Source organism: Diospyros lotus, chromosome 10, assembly GCF_014633365.1.
Source record: "Diospyros lotus cultivar Yz01 chromosome 10, ASM1463336v1, whole genome shotgun sequence".
NCBI lineage: Eukaryota > Viridiplantae > Streptophyta > Magnoliopsida > Ericales > Ebenaceae > Diospyros > Diospyros lotus.
The window spans coordinates 24,510,916-24,534,127 of record NC_068347.1 but is presented as its reverse complement, the minus strand read 5'-3'; the positions used below and the strand labels follow the sequence as shown (position 1 = coordinate 24,534,127).

The 23,212-nt window shown below is 36.2% G+C and overlaps 1 protein-coding gene across 2 annotated transcripts; it reads left to right on the top strand.

The window, feature by feature from the left end:
* Nucleotides 1-5,669: 5,669 nt before the first annotated feature.
* On the top strand, nucleotides 5,670-22,500 carry LOC127811415 (DEK domain-containing chromatin-associated protein 4-like). 2 transcript variants are annotated; one of them, XM_052351269.1, is made up of 12 exons: nucleotides 5,670-5,819; nucleotides 6,443-7,110; nucleotides 7,211-7,244; nucleotides 17,655-17,734; nucleotides 18,488-18,547; nucleotides 18,725-18,835; nucleotides 19,229-19,309; nucleotides 19,416-19,499; nucleotides 19,931-20,384; nucleotides 20,617-20,729; nucleotides 21,486-21,516; nucleotides 22,084-22,500. In XM_052351269.1, the coding sequence occupies exons 2-12, from the start codon at nucleotides 6,517-6,519 to the stop codon at nucleotides 22,272-22,274; spliced, it is 1,833 nt and encodes a 610-aa protein (XP_052207229.1). In that variant the 5' UTR covers nucleotides 5,670-5,819; nucleotides 6,443-6,516; the 3' UTR covers nucleotides 22,275-22,500. The 2 variants fall into 2 exon arrangements, with proteins under 2 accessions (XP_052207229.1, XP_052207228.1); XM_052351268.1 differs by having other exon boundaries at nucleotides 5,670-5,824.
* Nucleotides 22,501-23,212: the final 712 nt, after the last annotated feature.

Here is a 23,212-nt window from a genome sequence, read left to right as displayed (position 1 = left end):
ACCTTTTCTGTTTCATTTACAGCTTTCATTTTCATATAAACTTGCTGAGTCTTGCGACTCACCTTACTTTTCATCATTCCAGGTAAGGGTAAAGCAAAAGTCGAGAGCGAGGACTGCACCACCTAGCAGCCAACCGTGTCAGTAGGGTGTACAGTTAGTTGCCCCCGTCTTCTTTGATGTTTTGTTAGGAGTTCTGACTCTCATTTTTTACTGTGCCCAGTTGTTCCTTGTATCTTTTAATTATTGGCACATGTGTCTGTATATTTTTATATACTCCTTGACCGTTGTTCCAGCATGGTACTTGTGGGAGTGCATGTATATTGTTTTGCTTCCGCTGATGTATTTTTCGTATGTATGCATGCTAGGGTATTTTTGTCTTATGTCTATTTCTCTTCCCTTATGTAAGCACTTTCGTTCGGATAGACCGGGTAGTTGGGATATCCGGGCAGGGGTGCTTACATTTCTCGTATTTTACGCCCTCCCTTACTCTAATTCGACGCCTAGCCTTATTTATTGAGATATTATTCAATTGTTTTAATTTAAATTAAATCTGAAATTTCTAGAGTTTTATTTATTGTGTGCCTACGGGGGTTTGTACCGCCTCCATTCCTTTCGGAATGATGCTGAACCCAGCTTGGGACTAGGTTCCTAGACGTGCGGGTTTATTTACGGTTTTTCTCGGATTTATTTATGGTTCGGTTAGAGTTATCAAGCAGTGGGGCAGGGGTCGGTTGTTAGTGACGTTGGGGTAGACTATTGTACGGCCCTGATGTGGACCGTCGGGTGGACACTCTTAGTCACTGGCCGTTGATCGGTGCCGGGCACTGTTGACTAGCTCTGCCAGTACGTGATTTACTGTACGATTAGATTCATTATATTACTGTTCATGATTTGATAGGCACATGGGTACGGGTTGCATGTTGGGATATTTATTTATTGAGTATGCTTGGACATGGACATTCTAACTTGGTTAGGTTGCATCCAGCCGGACATATGCATCGCGTGTGGTTTACTGTGTGGGCGGAGTATGGCCTGATGCCTGAATGTATAGACGCCAGTGTAACACGTTGATGCTCACTACGCCATTGCATTTCTATGTGCATTGCATGGTTACTGGTAGTTATTAGTTCTCGGATGGGAGGACTGTTCCGAGGGAGCCTATAGCTCGGGTGTCCGTAGTACCGACACAGACACACGGGTGATGGGAGCACCGACCCGGGATAATGCGCGCAGGTTTGTTGGAGATTTATGTTGCCTTTCAGGGCAGCGGCAGGTTGGTATGAGACTTGGGTGCCGTGTGTCTTATGTGGGCCCCAAGGACCGGTATGTGCTTTCATTATGTTATACTATTGTGTTGTAGCGTTTTATGCCTTGTGTGTACTTAGGGGTTGGTGTTCTGGGGAGAGTTTATTGGATTTATATAGCCTTTAGCCTTTCTTTCCTTATGCTTACTGAGTCTCTCGACTCACTTTACTTTCCATCATTCTAGGTAGTGGCAGTGTGGGCCATGGCAAGGGAGTCAGCTTTTAGCGGCAGAGTCGATATAGTGTATAGGCAGTCCCGTCAATCCCTGTCAATTTTGATGTCTAAGTAGGATTTACTCTATTATTTTGTACTGTGCCAGGTCTTTCCTCAATTCTCGTGTATGTCGGCACATGAGTCTGTGTTTATTTATTTATCATGTGACCGTTGTGCTGGCGGGATACCTGTAGTGCATGCATGTGTTTAGCTTCGCTTCCGCTGTTCTTTTTTTTGTGTATGCATGCTAGAGTGGTTTTTGTCTTGTATTCCATTCTTTTCTCCTTCCGTAGGCGTTTCCGTTCGGGTAGTCCGGTTGTTTGGATTATCCGAGCGGGGGTGCTTACAAAAACAACCAAGGAGATTTGGGACAAATTGGAAGTATCTATTCAAATGGAGAGAATGTTAGAAAATTTTTTAAGAGTCTACCTAATAAATGGGATCCTAAAGTAATGTCCATTGAAGAGGTCAAGGATTTAGATATTTTATCTTTTAATGATTTGATGAGATTTCTCATGATTTATGAGATTATAATAAAGATAGATAATAGTGACGAGAAAAGAGAAGTCTTTTTTTTTTAAAGTTTCACATTCTTCAAGTGAGAAAGAAGAAAATTAGGATGATGATATAGTAATACTCACTAGGAAGTTCAAGAGATTCATTAGATGGAACAAATAGGAAGAAAAAAAAAAAACCAAAAGAGAAGAAGATGATTTGAGAGGGAGAAATATAAAAAAGAAGTAAAATGTTTTGGATGCAAAAAATTTGGACATATCAAATCCAAATGTCCATTGTTTAAGAAGAGTAAAAAGAAATCTAAGAAAAAGTTTCTTACAACTTTGAATGATGAAGATCAATCCACTTCAAACAATGAATTAAGTGGCGATAACATATTTTTGATGGCTTAACATGAAGATCATGAGGTAACATCTCAGAATTTTAATATCTCAAATGATTATTTTTTTTTTTGAAGAATTACAAGATGCTCTTGATGAATTAACACACAATTTTAAGAAATTGAGTCTGAAAAATACTATGTTGAAAAAGAAAATTTTATCTTTAGAAAATGAAGCAAACTCTTTGAAAAATGAGAATGATTTTTTAAAAGCTCAAAATGATAAAATTCAAGGGAATAACAAATGTTTAAAGCATTTGCTGAAAATCTTAGGTTGCGTTCTATTTGTATTTTTAATTTTTACTTTTGAATTTTAAATTAATTTTAAATTTTCTATTTTTATAGTCTATTTAAAAAAAAAACTAAAAATGTGTTCTTTTGGTCATTTTAAAAAACTGTTTCTTAAAATAGAAAATTAAAAAATATATTTACTTTAGAATTTAAAAAAAATATTTTATTCAATAAATTGATTATTAAATGATAAAATTAACTATTTTTAATAAAATTTTACTATTAAAATAAAACAATAAATTTGATTAATAAATTATTGACATCTAAGTAATAATTTATATTAAATATCATTATACATAATATATGTAATATACTTAATAATATACTATATGTTATCTTATATTTTTAATTATAATATAGATATACTATATTTTTTAAATTTTAAATAAAAATAAAATTTTATTTTTAAAATTTAAGAATAATTTTTTTTTCTTTTTTTCCCTTTTCTTTTTTAGAGCAAAAACATGAAAAATGGATTGTATTTTCTATGTTTTGAACTTGGATATTGTTTTGGTTGAAAACAACCAAAATAACATTTTTTTATTGTTTTGATTTTCCTTTACAAAAAAATTTCTTGTTTTCAAAAATTCATTTTTAAAAATGACAAAGTAAATGCATTTTTATCATTTTAAAAAATTAAAAATTAAAAATGATCTAAAAACAATAAAGAGGACACAACCTTAATAAAGAAATGAAAATTTTGAAAAATGCCCTTGATAAAAGAAAATACTTTCATAAAAGAAAAAAAAGGACAAAATTGTTTTGTGATAAAAAGAAAATAAAATTTTACATCACACTCTAAAATTATTTATGATTATTGTAAAAAAATGTGAATATTCTATAAATAAATACTTTATAAGAAACCATCCCATAAAATTTAAACAAATATAAATTACAACGAAAACTCTCAATGCTAACAAGGTGGACCAAAAGTGATTTGAGCACCAAAATTAATGGATAAAACACGACTCAATTGAGTTAATTTGAATCTAATTATCAAAATTAAAAATATTAGATAAAATTATAAATTTGCCAAAAAAAAAATTTGAATTATTTTCATCATTCACCCTATAAAGATATATTCTTAATAAGAGTCTTAAAAAAAAATAAATAATTGTAATACATCTTGTTGGAAGCTAAAATTTATAGATAGGCTACTCCATTATTTACCAAACTTGTTAAAGATGATCTAAAAGAGAAGTATTTAGATACCTTAGATTACGATGAGTTAACACATGGAGACTTAATTCATGCTCGTAGTCAAGTAGGATTAAAATGTTGTACCGAAGGAAAGTTCAAGTCACAACTCAAGAAATAAAAATAAATAATTAGAGCTAAATTAGGAAGTTGGAGTGATAATTTTGGTTATGAAAAAAAAGCTCCGCCAATGAAACAGCATAAAATGAATAAGATTATATTAAGATAAGGTTATAATATTTTTTATAAAAAATATACTCAAAAAGAATATTATACTAAGATAACGTTTGTTAAAATGAATAAGATAAAATTATATCAAAATAAAATTAGAATATTTTTCGAATTAATATATAGAATGGTCAAGATAAATCTAGGAAACATTCTAATATTTTTATCAAACTGTTTGTTAAATTTTTAGAATGCACTAGAGGACATATATATCATTTTTTTTATCTGCAAACTCAAAAATATGTTTATCTAAAGTGGATGAGAGATAAACCCCCCAAAGATAAGAGTTGCCACTCCACTTCTTCTGAGACATGTTAAGGTTAGGGAGAAATTTGTTCTTGTCAGAGATAAATTAACATGATCATTGATCGAGGATATGATCTCATGATTGAGATGATAAATCAAATCATTAATCTCAAAAATTATATAAGAAAATTTAAAACTATATTATTGAAAACTACAACCTCATCAAAAATCACCTAAAATTCCCCCCTCAATTTAATTTCCAAGAAGTAGTTCAACAATTTCAGTTTGCTCAGAGGCAATAGCCTAGAAGTCATAATTAAGAATCGGTACTATACTCGTAACGAACTCTAAGATTTGGCTTTTTATTTATCTTTTTTTAGTTAATGTCGCATTTTGAATGAGTGCTTGGTTAGATCTTCTCAACTACCCAAACTTAAGAAAGCTATCGTTGAAAGAAAATTTATTATTGATCATTCTCTGTAATTGTTAGAGCAGAATGAGCGAAAAACTAACTACTATTTGCTTTTTCTGGAGATGAGAAAACATGAACAATGGCTTACCCACTCTAAATATTAGTTAACCCTAGAAACTTGATGTTATTGCCTAAGTTTTTTTTATAGGTCAAAATTCATGTGACTCCGTTACTAAGAAAATTAAAAATAGAGTCAATCCATAAAAATAGATAATAGGTTAAGAAATTTCGAATAAGGAACGAGAGATGGCCCTAAACTTTTACGCTCACTAGTAGTTGATGAGGGGATTTAAAAAAGAAGATAATAATTTTTGCTAGCACATATAGTATTATAAGATTAGTCTCATCATTAAAATATTTATTATATTATTAATTAATATCCAAATATTGATGATAACCGTTAATGATGTTTTTATGAAGTCTGATATATATAATCTTATAATAATTTTTTACTACTTAAATTTTAAAATTTATATGACATTAATGCAACTATAGTTAATACTTATGGCCTGAAAACTCGTATTTTATAAAATAAAATAAAAAATCTGGATAAAGACCTTTCTAAAAAAACTAAAAATTAGTGAAAAAATAAAATCTACTTTCCACCTTGCCCTCCATTAAGTTAAAGAAAACAGCCAGCTCCGAATATCAAATCTCCACCGTCAATTACAGATGCCGTTGGCAACTAGGATCAGATCGCAGCCGTTGGATGCTTTCCGGCGCAGAATTCCGGCCGATTTATGACAACCATCGTCCAACACGGCATTTAACTGCTTTTAAAACCCGGATTTGAAGTCCGGAATATAAATATGCAAGAAAATGACCCCCCGCTCCAAGATTCGAAGGCGTCTGAAAGCGTTGAAATAACTACAGAGAGAGAGAGAGAGAGAGAGAGGCAGAGAGGGAGGGACGCCTAGTGTGAGTTCAACTGCGAGAGCTTTAAATCAGCCAACGAACTGTCTTCAGATCCCTGTAAGGTCTAAATCTTCCATCATGCTTCTCAATTACTTCGTACTTTAGCGCTTCTTCCTTGAAATTGTGTTGCTTTGTTCGTTCTATTTTGAGGCAAGGACAATTGCAACTCTTGCAGCCTAGGGTTTCGGTGATTGTCCTTGATCTCTGCAGTTTTTGAGCTTTGTTTGTTTCTCTTCCTGCTGGTTTTGGTCGTGAAATTCTGTGAATTTCCATCTGCCGTCTTCACCTTTGTCGATTACTCCTGTAGAATTGCATGGATCGTGCTAGGGCTTGGAAAATTGTTCCATGGGTTTGTACTTACAGTTCCTTGAGCGCGAATGAATTTATCACTTCCGTTCCCTGCCCCACTGTTCCCAAGCAAAAGTTTTGATATTTCCTCGCGGCACGTTCAAAATTTCAGCATTTTTCGCAAGTCCTTTCTTTCTTTTTTCTCTTTTTAATTTACGTTGCACTTTAAGCGCATATGTTTCACTCGAGTGTTTTTTTGGGTCTTTTCTTCCCTGTAGAACGATTTTGACAGTTAGGATGCAGTTCTGAGAGCCAGTTATTTGCTGAGTATTCCTATGATATTGTTGCTGTCTGATATAGATTGTTATTATTACTGTTATTATAATTCACAGATTTTGTTGCTGGCGGGTTTTTAGATCCGTGAGGAGACTTTTTTGGTTGGATGTTAGTTTGAATTTGATCAATTATGGGTGGAGAAGAGACCGTGACTGAAGTTTCTGAGGCAGCAGCAAATGGGACTGCCGCCCCTGAACAGAAGGAGAATGATTTTGCTCTGAAGAAGGAGGGGGGAAAAGATGAGGTGAAAGAAATGGAAGAGGATGGCAAAGATGATGGGAAAGTTGAAATGCAGAAAATGGATATGGACATAGAGGGCAAAGAGAATGAGCAGACCTTAGAAGGAAAGAAAGAAGAAGAAAAAAAACAAAATGAAGAGGAGAATGAGGAAAAGAAGGAGGAAGCCGAAAGTGAGGCAATGGAAGAGGAAACAGAGGCAAAAACCGAGCGGGGTGAAGAAAAGGTTGAGGGGAAGGCAGATGAATTAACGGATGTAGAAGAGAGGACTGAAGAGAACAAACGAGAGAAAGCATCCAAGAAGCGTGGAAGAGGGAAATCTGCTGGGGCAAAAATTGGCAGTGCTAAAAAGGATGTGGAAGAGAAAAAGGAGCTGAAAACCCCTGTGGTTTCTGTGAGTGAACGCCCTGTACGTGAACGGAAATCAGTGGAAAGGCTGGTTGCATCTATTGAGAAAGACTCCGTCAAGGAATTCCATATTGAAAAGGTGTTCCTTCTGCTGTACACTTTTTTCGTTATTTCTAGGATAAGTTGAGTTGTGACCATTTACATTGATATTTAGTTCACAGTTCACCTTGGAATTGCAGGGCAGTGGTACTGCACTGAAAGACATTCCAAATGGTATGTTTCTTAATTTTTTATATTCTCCATTTGCCAAAATTTTTTTGCCTTCTGATGCTATTGTTACTGATCTTTATCTAGTCTTGTTATGCTACGAATGATTTTGCGTGCAATTGATGTCCACCCACACACCATATATTACTTAACAATTATATTAAAGGAAATTAAAAAAAGAGACAATTACTAGGGATCTGCCTCCTGTTTTCTATTTGTGCTGGGTGTGCTCTTTTTGGATGTTGATCAAATGGAACTCTATCTGTCTCTACATTTGGAATAAGAGGACACTTTTCATAACAATTGAACTGTATGATCCTTTTGTCCTTTTAGTTTCTCTACCATTATTCTCCTGGCATTGCCTGCATCTTCTTTGCCTGGGGAAGTTATCCATTGCCGGTCCCAAGCTTGGATAAAGGAGGAGAGTTGTGTTAGGTAGCCGACAGCCAACGTAAAACTTAGTCGGATCCAAAACATGAACTCTAGACAAATTATGAAAAAACGTTTGGGCGTGGGTGTAACCCTTCATAGCGATGCGCTACACTGCCCGCGTGTAGTGTCAAGTGAGCTAGGGCCGCTGCATCGGCGCCTGGATGTAGTGACAAATGAGCAAGGGTTCCCGCATTTGCTTGAACGGATGTGGGTAAAGAAGTTAGTCTAACATCAAAATCAAAACCAAAACCAAAAATAAAATCAAAATCAAAACCAAAACCAAAACCAAAAACAAAATCAAAATAAAAAACAAAATCAAAATCAAATTCAAAGTCAAAGTCAAAGCCAAAAACAAAATCATAGATTAAGGATTGGGTCATGGAACATTGAAACATTAACAGGCAAAGCTATGGAAGTGGTAGATGTGATGATTAGGAGAAAGATTAATATTATGTGCCTTCAAGAGACGAGATGGGTAGGGAAAAAAACAAAAATTTTGTCAGAAAATAGATATAAAATATGGTACACAAGAAATAATCGAGCAAAAAATGGAGTGGGGATCATTATGGATAAAAGCTTAGTAGATGAGGTAGTGGATGTAAAGAGAATAGGGGATAAGATTATTATTATGAAGGTTATTCTAGGAAGAATGACTATGAATATCTTTAGTACATATGCACCACAGACGGGGTTAGGTGAGGACATAAAAGCAAAATTCTGGGAGGACCTAGAGGGACTCATACAAATGATACCAAGAGGAAAGAAAGTGATTATAGGAGGTGACTTAAATGGTCACGTGGGTAGAGACGAAAACGACTATAGAGAGGTACATGGAGGGTATGGATTCAGGGAAATTAATAATGAGGGTAAGTCTATTCTAGATTTTGCAATGGCATATGGGCTCATCATAACCAATACTAGGTTCAAAAAACGGGACGAACACTTAATCACATATAAAAATGTCACATCAAGCACCCAAATAGATTACTTCCTCATGAAACAAGAGGACCGAGTATGTTGTAGAGATTGTAAGGTGATACCAGGAGAGTGTTTGACTACTCAACATAGACTTCTAGTACTTGACGTCCAAGTAAGAAATTGGAAGCGAAAAAATCACATAAAACAATATCCAAGAATCAGGTGGTGGGATTTAAAAGGGGAGAAACAACTAATTTTCAAAGAAAAATTAAGGGATAGAAGAAAATGGAATGGAGAAGGACAGATAAACCAAATGTGGAGAGAAATGGCTAATGTCTTGAGAAACACAACAAAGGTAGTGCTTGAAGAGACAAATGGTAGAGCCCCTAACCTTAAGGAGTCTTGGTGGTGGAATGAAGAAGTGCAATTGAAAATTAAAAATAAGAAAAATTGCTATAAGGCTGTATATCAGTGCAACAATGAAGAAAATCAAAATAATTATAAAGAATCAAAAAAGGCAGCAAAAAAAGCTGTTAGTGAAGCAAGGTCAAAAGCATACGAGAATTTATATAAATGACTTGATACAAAAGATGGAGAAATGGATATATATAAATTAGCTAAAGCAAGAGAAAGAAAAACAAGGGATTTAAATCAAGTGAAATGCATAAAAGATGAAAATCAAAATGTATTAGTGAATGAGGGAGCGATTAAGGAGAGATGGAAGGAGTATTTCACAAAATTATTCAATGATGATGGCGACACAAGAGTTAGGTTGGGACATCTTAGTAACTCCGAAGGGAATGTAAGCTATACATTTTATCGACGCATAAGTCCAAATGAAATAAGGCAAGCATTAAAAAAGATGAAAAATCATAAGGCGGTGGGACCGGATAATATACCAATAGAAGCATGGAAATGCATGGGAGAAGAGGGTATCTCCTGGCTAACGAAATTATTTAATGCGATTCTTAAATAAAAAAAGATGCCAGATGAGTGGAGGAAGAGTACTTTGGTCCCTATATATAAGAACAAAGGAGATGTTCAAAACTGTGAAAATTACAGAGGAATTAAGTTAATGAGCCATACCATGAAACTCTAGGAGAGAGTAATAGAGCAGAGGCTCAGAAAAGAAACAGAGGTCTCAGAAAATCAGTTTGGTTCCATGCCCGGTAGGTCAACAATGGAAGCTATATACCTACTGAGGCGCCTAATGGAAAGGTATCGGGATCATCAGAAGGATCTACATATGGTGTTTATAGATCTAGAAAAAGCCTATGATAGGGTCCCTAGAGAAGTATTATGGAGGGTTTTAGAGAAGAAAGGAGTCCGAATAGCCTATATACAAGCCCTTAAGGACATGTATCATGGTGCAGAGACAAGGGTCAGAACATACGGAGGGGATACTGAACCGTTTAAAATTACAATAGGATTGCATCAAGGTTCTGCACTAAGTCCATACTTATTTACTTTAGTAATGGATGAACTCACTAAAGATATTCAGATAGATGTGCCATGGTGTATGCTATTTGCAGATGACATAGTGTTGGTGGATGAAACAAAAGAAGGAGTGAACACTAAGCTTGAGTTATGGAGAAACAATTTAGAATCTAAGGGATTTAAATTAAGCAGAAAGAAAACATAATATATGGAATGTAAATTTAGTAAGAATGCAAGAGTGGAGGATGTTATAATAAAATTGGAAGACCAAATCTTACAAAGAAAAGACCATTTTCGATATTTGGGATCAGTGATTCAAAAAGATGGAGAAATTCATGAGGATGTCACACATAGAATTAAGGCAGGTTGGCTAAAATGGAGAAATGCATCGGGGGTGTTATGTGATGATAAAATCCTATTACAATTGAAAGGAAAATTCTAGGGGTGTACACGGTTCGGTCTGGCCGGTTTTGGGCCAAGAAAATTCGCCGAACCACACATGCGGTTTACACCTATAAGCAAACCGACTGGTCTGACTTGGTGAGGAGAAACCGCACCGAACCGCACCACAGATTGCGGTGCGGTGCGGTTCGGTTTCTGCAGTTTGCTGGAAATGCAACGACTCTCAGAGTCTCAATCTAGTTCACCATCACCAAGCTTCCACACACGCTTATCGACTAAGATTTACTCCAAATAATAAAAGCTTCGAACCCATCTTATTTTAGTTAGGATATTGCAGTACCTTGATCGAAATGGCGTCGTGAGCCGGTTTGGTGTGGCAGGCGACGGGGTCGGTTCGTCGCTCTCGGTTCGGTCAGTGTCTTGGTGCGACGGGTGGGTCAGGTCCATGTGCGTGGCAGCGGCAACTAGCGAGGGGATGGGTCGGTTCATCGCAAGCTTTGTTGCTCTCGCCTCGGTCAATGTCCGGGCACGACGGGTGGGTTAGGGCCAGGTGCGTGGCAGCGGCGACCGACGGGGGCATGGGTCTGTCGATGAGAGACCTGGTGCGACGGGGGGTGCGTCAACGACGCTAACAGATGAAGAGGAGGAGAGACAAAGAGGGGAAGTGATTTGGGGATTTGGGGTTTGTGGGTTAAACAACCCCCCCCCCCCCCCCGCGCGGCGCTACGTTTCCATTTGATATTATATATATATTTTAAATATAATTAAAATATATTATATCGGGCAGTTCGGTTTCAAACCGAACCGCCAACCTCCAAACCGTAGAATCGCGGTTTGAAGGTTTTTCAAACCGCACTGAACCGGCTCTTTAAAAAAACCGCACGGTTTGGTGCGGTCTGGTTCGGTGCGGCTGGTTTCCGCGGTCCACCGATTTTTTTGAACACCCTTAGAAAATTCTATAGGACAGCTATAAGATCAGTTTTGTTGTACGGCTCAGAATGTTGGGCAGTCAAATACCAACATGAGCAAAAGACGAGTGTAGCGGAGATGAGGATGTTAAGATGGATGTGTGGCCATACAAGAACAAATAAAATTAGAAATGAAGTTATTCGTAATAAGATAGGAGTAATGCCAATAGAGGAGAAGATGAGAGAGACTAGACTAAGATGGTTTGGTCATGTGAGAAGGAGACCAAGAGACGCTCCTGTGAGGAGAGTTGATGAAATGGAACAATTAATCAAAAAAAGAGGTAGAAGCAGACCTAAGAAGACTTTGAGAGAGACATTAAAGTTTGATATGAAGTGTATGGATCTCAATGAAGATATGACAAAAGATAGAAATACATGGAAGTCTAGAATTCATGTAGCTGACCCCACATAGTGGGATAAAGGCTGGATATGTTGTTGTTGTTGTTGTTGTTTATTTGGACTCATTAAAAGCTCATATGCCCGTTGGTAGAGCTGTTGGCCATGTGTCTTTTGATTGTTGATGTTTTCATATCTTGTATTTCACTGAACAATTTATGTTTTGGGAACAGAATGTTCTTGTATAAGAAAAAATAACCTGCATAATGTTCACTTCTTTTTTATGGTACATATGCATTAGTACATCAAAATTCTTAAGACAGCCATTGGACCTACAACGAAAATATCTTTACCCGGCAACATTGGCTAAAGTCAGGCAATCCTAAAGAGCTGACATAAACCACCAACTAAAGTGAACAGTAACTAGACAAGTAATCCAGATGGCAAGTAATGGATACAGGCCAGGTTTTTCTAGGGCGTTTGTACTTTCTTTATATTTAGCCACATTTTGCAAGTAGGATGAAACAATTTTCTGATTTTGTTTATTCTGAAATATCAATTCTATCAATTACTCCATTTTAGAATTTAGAGCCCTTGAATGAGTAACGCTCCATGCTTCCCAAATCATGCCCTATAGAGCTGGCCAGGGGAATTCAGCATGGACTAGGAGAGCATCTGAATGGTTGCTTCACCAGAGGTTATCATATGTTGACATGGTCAATTGCTGGCTGTGACACAATGCATAAATTCTGGAATTTTTATTGATTCCGTTGGCAGCCAAGCATAACAAGTTCTATACATGGCTAACTGGTGATAGATTTCTGAATGGGATGGTTCTCCCCTGCTGATGGAACCTTAGCTTTGATGCAGGTGAGATTCGATCCTTGGTCTTGTACAACTACTGAAAGACTACATCAGCCAAGATAACTGACACTTTCTATCATCTATACCACTATTAAATTTGTATGTATATTAACTGCCACACAACCCATGGAATTGTTTTCAGTAAAGAAGATATAGTAGAAAATTTGAACATGCCATTCACTTCCCCAAATTCACGATTTTGATGGGCGTTTTTTGTTTGATTGGAAATTCTACCTAGGTTTGCCCCCTTTGTGGGGAACTCATCCACGTTTATTCTTTTTATAGAAAATTTGCCCAACCACCATGACTGTTCTTTCTCCATAGCTTACTTTTTATGTGTACGGAAAGAATTTTACATGCATTTGCATTTATGGATGCAACTTGAGGCAAATTAAGTGTTTAATAGTTATCATTTTACACTTCATGTAAAACCATAAGATGTGAAGATGCATAGATTCTATAAGCTTTGTTTCAGGGAACTAGTGGCAGGACTTTCATCTCCGAATAAAACTTTTGTATTGAATCTATTGAAAGTAAGAAGATTAGAGGAGAAACTTACTTTTAATTTCCAATTTGTGCAAAATCTTTTTGTGTGCATTTTAGTTCCATACCGTTTCTCATTTACAGCTTGTACTATACTTATTTTGATGTTGAAGATTTGTAGTTGGCATTACATCTTAACATTGCCATTAAATGTTTATGAGGGAGGAAAATAAACAATTAGTGGCATCTAGGTGGTCTTTTCTTGTCCTAAACACCTTCAGAACATTTGTGGTCCTGTTAGCACCCTGCTTTTAGCTCTAAAATATGTCTTATGTTTGATGTTATACCACCCCATCTGCCAAGGGTCAAGGGCATAGAAAACAAATGACCAAATTATTTTCCACCATGATAAATTTGTGATTTCTTTTCCATTTGAGTCAAAATTTATGGTGAGTGTGTTTTTACATCCCTTGTATTTTTGACACGCACAGAAACCTTTATGCATAAATTTGTGTATTGTTTAATGAATGAATTCTTGGCGGCGGTTGAAAATTAAAATGTTTCCTTCCCCATTGTAAGAAAATAAACGTGCCTTTAGTGCTTGATTAGGACATCTTACATTGTCTGGATACCACCTGACCGCCATTTTCCCTTTATCTTTGTGTTACTTTTTCAACTTCATATAACACACATAGATGGCTTTACAAATGAGTTAAATACAGTAAAATAATTTCAAAAGCAAGTTTGACAGCCTTAATTTGTCAATAAGGAATGCCTTGTCACGACCCCAAAGATCCCCAAGGATATGGTAGTAATTATAGATTATATGTAATTATTTTGGTTGTTGTACTTTGTTGTTATAGTAGTTGTACCTTTCAGTTGTAGTGTAACTGAAAGGATAGAACAATATATAAATAGGTTAGATTAGTTAGAGAATGTCCATAGTTGAATGATAATTGAATGTGTTTCTCTCTCAACTTCTCTAATCTCTCTCCCGATTCCCCCTGATTCTCTCTCTCCCTCTATCTCTATTATGTCTGAATCCTCCCTCATTTCTATCTATTTCCCCCTCCATTCCTGTTCTAGTTCTCCCTCAGATTCTTCCAATTTCCCATCCAAACCCTAGGTATATGACAAATGGTATCAAAGCCGATGATTCTCGGCTAAGCCGATTGAGCCACAGGAAGTTGTGAATTCTGGTTGATTCTCGGTTGTGATTCCTGCAATTTTAGTAGTTGATCAATGTCCAGAAGTGAAGGTGAAGCAGATCTAGATGAATTTTCGGCTGATTGACCTAGGCGATCCTCAGCAGTAAGCCAGGGAAGCAGATCCTAGGTTGCTGACTTGTGAGGTGATCGATTATCAGTCAGATCTAGGTGGATTCAGTCTCTGAGACATATTCAGTTTCTGTAGATTTAGGTGGATTTAGTCTTTGAGGCGGATTAAGTTCCTGTAAGATCTAGGCGACTTCCTGAGGCTGTGATTGGGGTGGATCCAAGTTTGCATTTGCTGAATTGAGGTTTAGGTGAGTACTGGAAGCAGAGATAAGTCCAGGCAATCCTTAATAGCTGTACAGACTGAAATTCTGCAAATTAAAACTGGAAGATGGAGAACGGATTCCAGGAGAAAGTCACTAACCTCAATAAAAAATTGGATGACTTAATGATTCTGATTTCATAGAGGCTTCAGATCAGTTTACTAGAGGATTTTTTTTTAAGTTCCGTTGTAGAACCAATTTGAGCAAGCACTGGAAGCCTACCTAATGTTTCCAGTTTGCAGAAAGCAGATGAATTAGCATTGTATCAGGTCAGAGATGAGAGTTGTAATGAAGATTTCAATAAACTAAAACAAGAAGGCTATGTTATGGATTACCAGGTCAGTTTTGAGGAATTGAAATCATTGATGCTCAATTTCCATCCGACCTTGAATGAGTCTTAATTTTTATCGAGATTCATCAGTGGTCCAAACAATGAGCTGAGGTCTATTGTGAAAATGATGTATCCTGTCACGATAAAACAAATGGCTAAGAAGGCTAGGTTGCAAGAAGTGGCGTTGGAAGCCATTTTCATATAGCATAATCTGCAACCTAAAAGTTATACTATACGTAGTCAACAAATTAGAGATACTTCTAAGGCTGCTGAGGTCCTAAGTTTATGAATGGTAGTTGCTGGAAGTGAGGAAAGACCTGAATTGGATCAAACAATTCAGGATGACAAGAAAGGAATGGCAGTTACCGGAGAAGTTATTGAGGCTCCACTGGAGGAGAAATCTGTTGAAATGAATTCAGTTACAGTTGTCAAGAAACCAGAAGAAGACCTAATAAATCAAGATGTGCCTATTGAGAGGTTGCAGGAGAAAAATGAGGAATTATTTGATGGATTGATGGAGGAAGCAAAGTCCACTGCATTACCCCTGGTGCCTGGTCCAATGTCGGAAGAATCAGCTAATGTCCAAAAATGGAACCTTGGGAGGAATGGTTGAGGAAGAAGGTTCTAAGAATACTTCTTCTTTGCCTTTGGCTTCGGAGAAGGTTGAGGAGTCCATAGCTTTGGTTAAAGCAGGCATCAAATAGGTTTAGGTAATTCCAGCAGGAGAATATCTTACTGCTGTTTTGAATAATTTTAATCTTGAACAAAATGAAAGTCTTGCTGTCATTTCAGATGGTGTAGACTAGTTTCTGGTGCTGGTTTTGGTAGAAAAGGAACAATTGAAGCGGGTTGAACAGAAGAATTGCCATATGGTTTGGACGTTGTTGGAAGAGAAGGTTGCTGCCAGACTATTTATTGCTATAATTCACTGGCCTAATTTTTGTATGAAGGTCAAGGAAATTATTGCAATTTACAAATCAATGGGAGAAGAGAGCCTTGACATAGAAATCTTTGAGTAATACATTTTATATGTGCCCAAAAAGAAAAAGAAAGAGAACCTAAGAGAAAAGAGGAAAAGGTTTAGAAGGAGAAAGAAAGGCAAAAAAAAAAAAAAAGGATGAAGTAGATAATGAAGGCAGGAATTGGATGAAGAAAACAGTGGTTGTTGTTAAAATTTCTTGGGGACAAGAAATCTCTCAAGGAGGGGGAAATTGTCATGACCCCAAGGATCTCCAATAATATGGTGGTAATTATGTATTATATGTAATTCTTTTGGTTGTTGTTCTTTGCTGTTGTAGTAGTTGTACCTTTCAGTTGTATTATAACTGAAAAGATAGAACAGTCTATAAATAGGTTAGATTAGTTAATGTCCATGGTTGAATGATAATTGAATATGTTTCTCTCTCAACTTCTTTGATCTCTCTCCTGATTCCTTCTGATTCTCTCTATCTCTGTTCTGTCCCTCATTTCTGTTTGTTTCCCCCTCCATTCCTGTTCTAGTTCTCCCTCGGATTGTTCCAATTTCCCATCCAAACCCTAGGTACATGACAAGCCTTTCTGTTTTTCTACTTTATTGCTCAATTGTGTAGTAGGTTAATCCTAAGGTCCATGTGATGCTTATCAAAATCTTAATAAATTGACTTGATTTTCAAATCCAAACTCTTGAAAAATCTTATAATCTTCTAGTTGTCTGTCCTTTTTTGCCTTCTGGGATTTAAGGCACTTAATATGGTTAGATGGAGGATTGGTGTTACCAAGTGGTTGTATGGTCACCAATTATCATCAAGAACCTTACTGCTTGTGTTTGCTACTGTAAGTGGAGGAATAATATCATCAGTGGTTTTTATGGAGGAATACAAAGAAAAAAAAAGTTTGTACAGACAAGCTAAATAGCCTAAATTGTTGATTCCTTAATTTAGACTTGTATTTTCCAAGCTGTAGGCAGTTTCCATTATATTTGACATAGGGTTTTAAGTGTATTGTGTCAAGAGTTGAAATTAAGTCCATTCTAACAAATACCTTAAAGTTACATTTTGTGTAATGTGAATAAGGATTTGCATCTTTGTGTTTGGTGATTTAAGCTATTCACACTTATGTATAATGTCAATTTGTGTGTTCGGTAATATTTGTCCTCTTTAGATGGAATTACTGAGTTGCAAACTTCACATGGTCATAGTTTTAGAATTATGTACCTCATAACTCCATTTCACATGGTCATAGCTTAGAGATGTCTCAATGAGTCACTACCTTAATAAAAGGTCTGTCTGGACACTGTAGTTTTGCTTGGTGATAAATCATCAAACCACTTGCTCGCACTTATTATTGATCAGTAAGGCATAGATGAAAAATGTAGGCTTATGGCAAGGCCTGATGGTCACACATTCAATTTTTTGCTTGTTGATTGAGGTTTATTGTGGCAGTCAACTTGCTGCTTGTCTTGATAAAAGTCCTAGCATGTTGTGCTTTTCTTTAAAAAAGGCAAAATATATATATATATATATAATCTGGTTTTCTTGCAACCTGTGTCATGAAATCTGTTTCTTGTCATATTTTTATCTGCTGTTTCCTATGCAAGCCAGTGTGATGTTTATTCTGGGCAAGTTACCAGAGGTTATATAGTTGCTTCTGGCTTTTGATTTTGTACTGAATTTGATATCTGTTTATTGCAACTCAAAAAATCATTTTCTGAACTGTGGTTTATGTTTCAGTGTCATACAAAATATCAAAAAGGAAGAATGATGACATTTTGAAATTACTTCATACGATTCTCTTTGGAAGGAGGGGCAAGGTAATTTGTGTTTAACTCTTTTCTCCTAATGTTGTTATACTGACTTGTTAGTTAATTAATTTTACGGTCTACATGGGTGAGAAAGCAACTCATGTGAACAATGCCTTGAACTGAATGCTTCAGAATTTTTCTTTCCCTTTCTTGTGGCAAGTTTTCATTTGAATCAACATTATCATTTTGGAGATTATTTACCATCTTTCTCGAGTAGTTTTGTGAGATTAAATTCTGTTATGGGCCTTACATGGTACTTCCTCTTTACTAATGGATATTGCAGAAACATTATCAATCTGTAAGTGTTTGACCAATGTTATCCATTGCACTTTACTTGAAGTAACCTACGCAGCTATAATAAGACTTTTTCTCTGCATATGTACATACAATGGAATTGACACTTCTGCCATTTTCTGTTGTGTAGATTTTCATTAATTCTTTGAAAATATCGTTTGTAAATAACTCATGGCATGCCTGCCCTGCCACCATAAGGCTCTAATGCTTAATCTTAACCCTTTCCTCAACTATCCCTTGTATGTGGACATGAATTTGAAATTAAAACTCTGATGGTTTGAGTTCGTTTAGCGTGAAACTGTCCAGAACTCATTTCAACACTTTGTAATCACAACCCTTAAAGAGGGTTCCCAGGATGAAAAAATAGAGTTGTTTCATCTACTTTGTTCAATGCATATATATGTAATAGTTGGTTGCAGTTCTGTATCATGCTTTCTAATTTTACTCCTATGCCATTACCTTGTGCAGGCAATTCAGATCAAAAGTAATATTTCTCGGTTTTCTGGCTTTGTATGGAAAGAAAATGAGGTAAAGAATCCATTTTAGAAAGATTCATATGATTACTGCATACTGAACTTTGTTTATTCCTTTTCTTTTTCCTAGTTCCTTTATTTGTCTTACTTATCTTCCATTTATATTTTTTATGGAACTTGCTACAATGACACATATTTGAGCTTTTGGTTCTTAGCTGTTGCTTCATTGCAGGAAAAGCAAAAGATAAAAGTTAAAGAAAAACTTGACAAGTGTGTTAAAGAGAAGTTGTTGGAATTCTGTGATGTACTTGACATACCAATGGCCAAAGCTACTACCAAGAAGGTCCGTTATATCTTACTGCTGCATGATGGCATAGAGAGGGTATATGAAGTGCATACTAGGAAAATGTCATCAATATCGGTCCTGTATTCGTGGATGTTTAGCATTCTTGAATTAGTACATTGGCGGAATAAATAATTGACAGAAACACATGTTGACATAAATTGATGCTTACACCGGGCATATTTGATAAAATAACCTGTTGATTGACTGGGTGTCTTACTAGTTGCTCTGGGTTGCAAATTGTCAGGGAGAAAAAATCCAATATAATTTAATTCCTTTAGTTGTAGTAGGATGGTTGGCGTATATCATTGCAGTTGTAAGTCATAAAGCAATCTTGAATTCACTTTGAAGATGAGCATTTTTTTCCTTGTTCTGATGAGTTTAATTTTACAGGAAGAGATTGTAATTAAGTTAATAGACTTCCTGGTGGCTCCTCATGCAACTACTACTGAATTACTTGCTGAAAAAGAGCAGGTTGGTCTACTCTAGGTCCTATAATGTTCACCAAATACTCCTTTTAATAGAATAACTGCTACTTTTCCTTGTTTTCTTATTTACCCATACTCTGTCTGCATGCCAGTCTAGTAAAGGCAAAAAGCGAAAGAGGGTAGTGAAACCGAATGCATCACTGTCTGGTAGCACACCGTCAAAACGGTCAGCTAAGGTAGGATTGCTAACAGTATAGCATAATGTGGTTGAATTGCTTTTTTATTTTGTGTGTGTGTGTAAAAAGTATTTCATTGCTCAAATCAACTGTAGTATGGTTGTACAAAATCACCTGCTTGCATTCTGGTAGTCCTTGAATTTTTTCTGTGTTGAAGCCATGAATTGACTGTTATAACTCATTTGTAGCTTGTTTCTTCAGGCTTCTTTTATACATGCCACATTCTTCTGGCAGCATTTATTAATATAGCCTAGATGCAAAGCTTAATGACGTGTTTTTGAAAGTTTTATCCTTGGAAATTGAGAAAGCTAAAATAAAAGAAAACTAACACATGTGAAACTATCATATATCAGTTTTTACTGCAATTATTTGCATCTTGCTTCACATGTTTCATTGTCATTCCTTTATCTTTGTTGTGGTAAATGTTTCAGAGCCAGAAAGTGATTGAAGATGCAACTGAGGGGGAGAAAAATAAAACTCTGGAAACAGAAGACAAGTCAGATGAAGAAGAAGAAGAGGAGGAAGAAACTATGAATGGTATTCCTGAAAAATCAAAAACTGATGTGCCTCAGCATTCTGAAAGTGGAGAGGATAAGGATGAATTTGAAGACGAGTCCGAAGAGGACACAAGTAAAAAGAAACGAGGTTCCAAGAAATCATCTGCAAAGAAGGAATCCGTAGAAAAACCAAAATCCAAGAAAGTCAGAACACCAAAGAAATCGGGTCCACCCACTAAAAGAACGCCTGGAAAATCATCATCAAATCACCCTAAGGTTGATGATAACAGTGATTCAAGTCCAAAGACATTCTCAAGGAAGAAGAGAACTGAGACTGTTAAGCAGAAGTCCTTGGCTCCAAAGAAACCTTCTTCCAAGGAGAAAACTGGTCAGTATTTTTTCATATTTTTAATTTTTTTCTTTCTCGGATTGCTGTGTTCTTTTGTTTTGCTCATCAGAAGTTCCAGCATTAGTGGTGTGTGGATACTTCTGAAGATTTTACTAGGGATTCACTCAATATTTGGCCAGATATAATTTCATGCCAAGGGGGAACCACAGATATCTGTGCAAGAGTTTTCACCTTAAACAACTTTCTGAATATTTTGTTCATTTTTGTGAAGGAAAAAAGGTTGCAACGGGGAAAGACAAACCTAAAGAAGATAAATTGAAGCCAAGCGATGATGAACTCAGAAATGCAATTGTTGAAATTCTGAAAGAAGTGGACTTCAACACGGTAAGAATTTGATCTGTATTTCTAGTTAGTGGTCTAAGAATTTTTATGTATCAAATGAGTTGTTTCTTAGTGGCTGGAATAACATTTTATCTTGTGCACACCATGTTAAGCTAGTACAGCAACTTTGCTGCAAAAGACATCTCAATGATATGAAGATCATCCTTTCTCTAAAGATGTCTAGATGCTGTCACATACAATCATGGCCTTATCCTGAAGATGACTTACTTTGCCATAATTACTGATCCCATAAACTTGATTAATATAAAGGCAAGAAATAGCAGATTGAATCTCAGTGTCTTGTAATTGGATGGTGGTGGCTTTTCAGATCACGAAGTTTTCCTTCTACAAAACCTTCACAACGTGTTCTTGGGAGTGTCACTTATTTCCATGCAAATTATTTGTTGGTGTTTGCCATTGCAAAACCAGCTTCCTTTTGTTCTTGTTGTGGGAAGGCAGTCAAGTTCTTCTTGTTTGTTGTTGGGTGTGACTAGCTGGACCGTAACTTGGGAATGCAAGTGAACCTCCACTTGAATCTTTGCCTGAGGCTAAGTGCACAATATAGCTCATCTGGGTCTCCCCAGGTCTAGTAGGAATAGAAGTCACTTAGATCAGGTCCTGGTAAAAAGCTACACTAGTTACCCTCTTCTAATGCCTGTGTCTTTATTTTTTTTTAAAAAAAAAAAACTTTGTTTTTATCCACTGATGATTTCCTTAATTATGTGATGATGCAACTTTAATTGTTGTTGCTATTTGCAGGCTACTTTCACTGACATCTTGAAACAACTAGGTACGCCGCCTTTTTTAACTATTTGCCCAAATCATTGGCATGATACTCTGTCAAATTGAGTTTTTGAACCTAAGATCTCTTTGATTTTGACCCGTTGCATTAAAAATAGAATGTGTTTGGAACTTTTCACAATATTCAAGTTCTAGATATTTCGTTAGTAACTTGCCAGGGTGAAAAAATGTTGCACCCTAGAGATGGATATGGGAATGGCGTGGCCTTTTCATTTTTCCGATGACCTGCATGACCCTTATTGATGAACTTCTATGGGAAGATGTGTCTCTTTCTGAATGGCCTCCTATATTTTTCTGATATTTGTAAATGCTATTGGTGTCATTGATATGTCAAGCATAACACAGACAGCATAGCTTGTTTGCTTATCAGACGGCACATTGAAGCTCTTTTGAGATACAGAGCCCTTAGTTACTAAATTATGATTTTCTCACTTGTGCGTTAAAAAACCTTCCCCCTCTTGCAGCTGGGAGATTTACTCTTTTGAGATACAGAGCCCTTAGTTACTAAATTATGATGTTCTCACTTGTGTATTAAAAAACCTTCCCCTTCTTGCAGCTGGGAGATTTAAGTTGGATCTTACTCCCAGGAAGTCTTCGATTAAGCTCATGATTCAGGATGAACTTACCAAACTAGCTGATGAAGCCGATGATGAGGAAGATGAAGGCGATGCCGATGCCGATGCCGATGCCGATGCCGATGCCGAGAAAGACGAGACCGAACCTTCCAGACAAGGTGTTGAGGCTTGACTGCTGAGGTTAGAACATGGCTAGATGAAAAAAAAAAAAGAAAAAAGGAATAGTTATCCTAAACTTTAATACTTCTTTCAACCTTGTATTGCGTCATGCTACTACCTTGTCGTGTCTGTTATCTTAAAGTACAGCTGTCTGTAATTTATTGGTAGTAGTTTATTTACCCTTAACTTATGTTCTCTAGAAATTGATGTTAGTTATAATGTGATTTGAGTTTATAATGTACACAAAATGTAGATATGTGGATTTCTCTTTATTTTTGAGTGAACAAGGGGATTGCTATCCAGATGGCTTCAGAAATTTAGAGGGATTCAGTTTGGCTTGTGCTATGCCACTTTGATACATTATCTGATCCATTTAAATTGGGAATAACCATATGAACAATGCAATGCTGGAGTCCATTGACATTTATGGGTAGGAAGTAAATTTATGTATTAGTTATATTATAAAAGATAAAGACCATAGATAATAAAAATGATTGGCCAACTTACCTAGTGGGAGAGGAAGGTTTGCTTGATATATGGTGGGTTATTAGTTACATTACGGTTGGCTAGTGGGGGTGTCTCTTAGGTTAGCTTTTGACAGGTCATATTATCTGAAAGATGCGGCATTATTTTCATGGATGTCTTGACAATTTTCAGTCTGTAGCAAACACCAGTGACAGGGAACATAACATAATGGATGATTCAGCTGATGGAAGAGAGCAAGTTTCTTGCCTCAAGTCTCGTCAGACGTGGGTTCATCTTTGTGACTCATGTTTATGTTTGATTATTTGTTGTGACGTTGTTGCTATATATTTTGTTCTTATTGAGAAACACTTTTGTTTTTGCCTAGATTTTATCTTCAAAAGGGTAATGATTTTTAGAACCAGTATAATATGTGTTGATTGTTTTTGAAATTAGTGTTTATTGTGAGTTTATTTTTGAAAACAGTTT

Excerpts from the sequence above, each read along its gene's own strand:
- LOC127811415 (XM_052351269.1), top strand. The coding sequence starts at position 6,517 with ATGGGTGGAGAAGAGACCGTGACTGAAGTTTCTGAGGCAGCAGCAAAT. Across the intron at positions 18,836-19,228 it reads CCAAAGCTACTACCAAGAAG|GAAGAGATTGTAATTAAGTT; the intron begins GTCCGTTATATC and ends TTAATTTTACAG. Across the intron at positions 19,310-19,415 it reads TACTTGCTGAAAAAGAGCAG|TCTAGTAAAGGCAAAAAGCG; the intron begins GTTGGTCTACTC and ends TCTGCATGCCAG.